The sequence below is a fragment of the Hydractinia symbiolongicarpus genome, chromosome 1 (genome assembly GCF_029227915.1).
Source record: "Hydractinia symbiolongicarpus strain clone_291-10 chromosome 1, HSymV2.1, whole genome shotgun sequence".
Taxonomy (NCBI): domain Eukaryota; kingdom Metazoa; phylum Cnidaria; class Hydrozoa; order Anthoathecata; family Hydractiniidae; genus Hydractinia; species Hydractinia symbiolongicarpus.
Window position 1 is genome coordinate 8,419,415 of NC_079875.1, and position 5,942 is coordinate 8,425,356.

General features: G+C 33.9%; 1 protein-coding gene across 1 annotated transcript; it reads right to left on the minus strand.

Annotated features, from left to right (window-relative positions):
* Positions 1-1,102: 1,102 nt before the first annotated feature.
* Positions 1,103-2,981, minus strand: LOC130636276 (uncharacterized). The gene has a single exon (XM_057445948.1). The coding sequence runs from the start codon at positions 2,847-2,849 to the stop codon at positions 2,025-2,027; it is 825 nt and encodes a 274-aa protein (XP_057301931.1). The 5' UTR covers positions 2,850-2,981; the 3' UTR covers positions 1,103-2,024.
* Between the last annotated feature and the right edge of the window lie 2,961 nt (positions 2,982-5,942).

A 5,942-nucleotide genomic window follows, 5' to 3' on the forward strand; every position in this document is an offset into this window, starting at 1 on the left:
CCAATATTTTCTTCTTTCCTCAACTGAAATATTCAACAATGGTATTTGTCTTGCTAGATCAAAAAACAACGTTCTCTTTTTATTATCTTTGGCAAACCTCTGCAGTTTTTCGTTCACCTCTCTACGATATTTTAGATACGGCTGAAAAAATTCGTATTGTTCCAAATATAAATCTGGTATGGTAACAACAACCGTTCTAATATTCCACTCGTGACATATCTGATGCAGCTGGATAACGGTCTCATATATGTCCCACTTCTTTAGCGCCATCTTAAATTGTGGCAAATTAAAATTTGTTTTTCTTGGACCTAATTTTGTAAATATGTTTGACACAGGTAGTCGTTCGCTTTCAGCAACTACCCGTGCATAATCATTGGTCCCTGCAAGTATAATGGCTAGGCTTATATTCGGTAGTACGTGTTTTAATCTTGGAGCCATGTTCTTCGCAAGATCGCCACTAATGCCTTTATTAATAATATGGATGTCTCGAAGTGGAAAAGTTTTCTGAAGTAGCTCGTTTAAATGTATAGTGTAAGGATAAAATCGCGATCGAGAAGCACCCTTAGTCAGGCTATCTCCAAAAGCTAATATGGATATACGCCGACGTGGAGTATTGATGGGAATGTCATGTTTTTTAGTTAATGTGATATTCTTACCGGATTCATAATACCAGTTTCTGCTCAAATAAAGGAGAATACATAGGGCAATGAAAACACTAATGCTCCACCTCTCATCCATGTAAAACTTCACGAGGTTTATCAAAACGGTGATGTGTTAAAGGAGTGTTACATCCGTTATCTCTGAATCTCATTGAATTATAACCTGAAAAATCAAAGAAAAATTGGCACAATTTCTGTTCTGCAATAATTTTTCAATCAGAAAAAAAGGAAGCTAAGCCAACACAGAAGAACAAGGGTTTTTAATCGTGACGAAATATAAGAAGAAATAAAACACTTTACATCACTTAAAAGGTAATAGGAATTGTCAAGAAACCTCGTTTCAAGCGCCGGTTGTTTCTAGTTTTACATCGGGACGGTGACTTTGCTGTCAAAAGGACAACGTGTGGGAACGCGCAATAGGAGAAAAAATATGCTATGAAAAATTCGTAAAAAAATATTACGTGCAGTTAATAAATAGAAAATTACATCAGTTATAAAAATAAATATAAATAGCGATTTATTTAACCGGTGCCAATCGCGTGTTATGTACGTCGTGTTATTAATCAGGGCTCCTGTCACTTTTGTAAAAATTTTTTGTTTTGTTTTTTGACATTTCTTGTAAGTTATTCAATGTCTTTTTACTTTTTACTATAATTTTTGCAATATTTCTAGTTCCCGTATCACACGGACGTAAAGGAAATACCTGGGTATATAACGAATGTGATGTAAAAAAAATACCTAAAAATGTCATTGTTAAACTTGGTCTGTTAAAAGCTAATAACAAATATTAAGTGGAATAATACGGTTTTTTAGAACGTGATTTGAAAAGTCTTCCTAGGCGGTGATACACGATCACATTAATCGAATTCGATTTATCAAAATATATTAAACATTTTAAAAACTGGACAGATTTTTGAAAATTTCCTTTCGATAAAATGTCTTCAGAGAGCGAAGACAGAGTTAAATTTGCTGCTGTTACAGTTATTAAAACAACTAAATATTTAAGAAAACGTTAGAAACGAAGTGTGTTATTTGTTACTTTTCTAATAAGCTTCATTTACTGATAAAAATCTTGGAAATTTCTGTTTTATCCTTTTTTGACGACATTATGTTTTTAGAGTTCCTCTACTAATGTTTATTTTTTATATAGAAACTCACATTTTTTAAACGCGCATTTGATGTCCAGACTTTAAGGATTTTGATTGGCTAAAAACCTTTCGATTAATCGAAAAAGTCTTCTTTTTAAAAATCGAATTCGACTAATCGAATTCGATTATTCGGATCGTGTATCACCGCCTCAAGAACACCTTATCTGATTTCAAAATTTGTAACTTGTGGTAGACACTCTGTTAATATTGAAGGCAGTTAACGTTTCGCATATGAAATTTCTTTGATTGTATTTTTGATCTTCTTGTATATAATATCCGCCACTTTACCGTAACCTTTCCGAGTAAAATGCAGACCGTCAGCCCAGTACTTTTTTCTTTTCTCTGGTGTTAAATTTAACAAAGGCATCTCATTTGCCAAGTCAACAAAAATGGTTTGCTTGCTAAAACGTTGAGCGTAAAACTTAAGTTTTTCATTTATTTTATTTCGATGATTAAAATATACCCTCAAGTCATTGTTTTGCTCGAAGTCTATTTCTGGTATGGTCATGGCAACAGTTTTAACGTTATTATAGTGGCAGTGTTTATGCAACAATAAAACATCTCTCATAATAACATTACTGGTTCTATTTATTCGTAATAACTTTTGGGCACTGAATGTCGCTGATATTGCCACCTTCAAGTCTTGTCTCGCCCATGTGTCTTGGTTATCTCGAACCATTTGTATATAATCATTAGTACCGGCCAATATAACAGCTATATCAAATTTTCTTTCCTTTAAAGCTTTCTTTAAACGATCAGCCATGTTCGCAGCTTTATCTCCAGCTATTCCACGATTGACAATAGTAACTTCCATATTAGGAAAGTCTTTACTGATTCGTTTCTTCAGTTGTAACGTATATGGAAACCAGGCTCGTCTGTTTTGATATCGTGTATTACCTTCAGTTAAACTGTCACCAAAAGCAAGTATTGTTATCTTTTTGTTTGTTGGAAAATGTGAGTACACAATCCATTGATAACTCATATAGATCAGCACGGAGAGTGTTACAAATATTAGTACGCTTTTCACATGTAAATCTTTCATCTTGCTGCGAAAATAAAACCAAAATAAAAATCAACTTCAAGAGGCATTCCAGACTCGTAAAATTCATTAAACTCGTTGCGACCAAGTAAACTTAACTCGAAACTCAAGAGAGATTCCAGACACGATTCCTATTTTGATGTAGTAAAATTCATTAAAACTCGTTACGACCAAGTAAATTTAACTCGAAATACACCTTTCCCGAATTTAAATTATCGATTACATCATCGGCACGAAAACGAGGCACTTCTTAGTAAACTTTGTAAACATTAAAAATACAGCTGGTGAGTGTGATACTTTTATGCGCTGTGAATGATCTTTTATTGTGTATTTTTCTAAAGGATTGCAGTTTTTTCTTAACGAAACTGCTTTTAATGTATTTAAAAACATACTTGTCTTGTAAAAGAAGAATATGTATTTGTGATGGCGAGTAGCAATCAGAAAAGTCAGCAAGAAATTTATCATAATTTAATCTATCCAGGTATATCGACCTCTCGACCTGGTAACTTTTGTTGCGTACCGTTATGCAAAAGTTTTACTCTTAATAAACCCAGAGTTAAACAGGCATTGGAATGTTTTCATATCCATCGGATCCAAGTTTGAGAAAACAATGGGTAAGTATCATTTCATGATATCGTAGAAGGGGAGGTGTGTTGTGTCAAAACAAAAACAACACAAAAAAGGAAAAGTCCGAAGAAAGAGCCCTTCCAGTAGTAGTCGAAACAGATTCTGAAAGCACATATGAAAGTTCTTCATCTGATTCCGCTGAGATCACTGAAGAACACCCTGGTTTTTTCACTCCTGATGAATTAGAAAACTATCAAAACTGAGAATTCAATGTTAAAAAAAAAACTAATTGATGATACTTTAAACGGACTTTACTGAACAGCTAGGTGTGTGTAATGTTGATTTAATTTACATCAATCTTTTGGGATTAATACAGGATTTACATCAATAAACTCATAGGGTTTTGTTTCGTTATGTTTTGATTTATTTGAAGTATTTGATATATTACTATTAGTAACAACCTTGATGTTATGTTCTAATGGTAGTTGTTCGTGTGACAATGTAGATCCGTCAAGAAAGTTCGCATACCTAATGTTGTTTTTTCTTTTTAGTGTACTGTTAATACAATGAGTAAAACCAACCCGTTTGTCAACCATAAGCATATCTTCTGCATATCTATGCAGTTTTAATATTCTTGGATTTATGTTACACAAACTATCATTAGTTCTAGGATCATTTAACGTTAGATGGATACCTTTTTGTCAGCATTACTTTTTACAGGGCTGACCATAACTTAGTCTTCAAAAATTCTGTTTTTACTTGGAGCAAATGTAGTTGATGTGAAAATGCTATCAGCAGATATGTATAGTTCATCCCTTAACTTTATGCCACGCTCCAAAGTCCTAATAATTGCCACACCGTGCTGTTTACTACTATTTTGTCGATGCATTTCAATTTCTTTTATCGGGAACGGTGGCATTCCCTCCATGTTTTCCCTCACGCTTTTTCTTGAGTTTCATCAAAGACTAAATCTATATTTTCCTCAATTATTTTAAGCAAAATATCTCTCATAGTATTGTCTTCCTCCATATTTATATGAACGCGAATAATGTTTACAAAGATTTGCCTCGTTTTCATGCACGCAATATTTTATAAAATATAAATTCGGGAAGGTGTATTCAACAGAGGTTCCAGAATCATTTCCTATTCGTAAAATTAGAAAACTTAAACTTAAACTTCAAGAGGTATTGAGACTCGTTTCTATTTTAATCTTGTAAAACTTATTAAAAACTCGTTACGACCAATTTTGAATACCTTAATATCTCATCTAAGAAGTGGTAGCCTCAACACTTAGCACACATACATATAAAGCAGTAACAAAAACTTTACACGGATCTTATAATAAATAAAATTAATATAAGAAAATTAATAAAACATTGTTCCAACCATCTTTAAAATTACCCCAATAAAGCAGTGGTCACAGGAGATGTGATTATTTCCAGATTGGTTGGACACGCAGAGAATTAACAGATGGGTTGATAACAAAAATTATACACACAAACAACAACAATATTAAATGCGACATAGTACACTATAAGGTTATTACATTTATGAAGAGAGAAAGCATCGATAATAACCAAGCAATGTCTAAATACCTAGCAAACAGCACATGCATTTGTAATCTTGTATATTAGCAAAATATATAAATAAAAAAATAAAAATTTAACTAGCTGCAAAACGCAACAACGTCTGTAACTTCGATAACATTATTACGTGTATTCATAAAATTGATTTCTCTAAAGCTTTGCTCATTAAAAATAGTTTGAATTGAATTTAAGCATAGATAATAAGGAATAGATTGAAATGAATTAACGTATTGTTTATTCGCGAGAAGAAGCAGATGAAACATTTAATATTCAGAAGCTGATAATTTAAAAGTTAAATTATTAACACAGACGAATAGGAGTACAAGTGACTATAAATAGGAGCACAAGTGACTACGGATAGGAGTATGAGTGACTACGAACAGGCTCCGAGTGACTACGAACAGGAGTATGAGTGACTACGAACAGGCTCCGAGTGACTACGAACAGGAGTATGAGTGACTACGAACAGGCTCCGAGTGACTACGAATAAGAGTATGAGTGACTACGGATAGGAGTATGAGTGACTACGAATAAGAGTATGAGTGACTACGGATAGGAGTATGAGTGACTACGAGTAAGAGTATGAGTGACTACGGATAGGAGTATGAGTGACTACGAATAAGAGTATGAGTGACTACGGATAGGAGTATGAGTGACTACGAACAGGCTCCGAGTGACTACGAACAGGAGTATGAGTGACTACGAACAGGCTCCGAGTGACTACGAACAGGAGTATGAGTGACTACGAACAGGCTCCGAGTGACTACGAATAGGAGTACGAGTGACTACGAATAGGAGTATGAGTGACTACGAATAAGAGTATGAGTGACTACGGATAGGAGTATGAGTGACTACGAATAAGAGTATGAGTAACTACGGATAGGAGTATGAGTGACTACGAATAAGAGTATGAGTGACTACGGATAGGAGTATGAGTGACTAC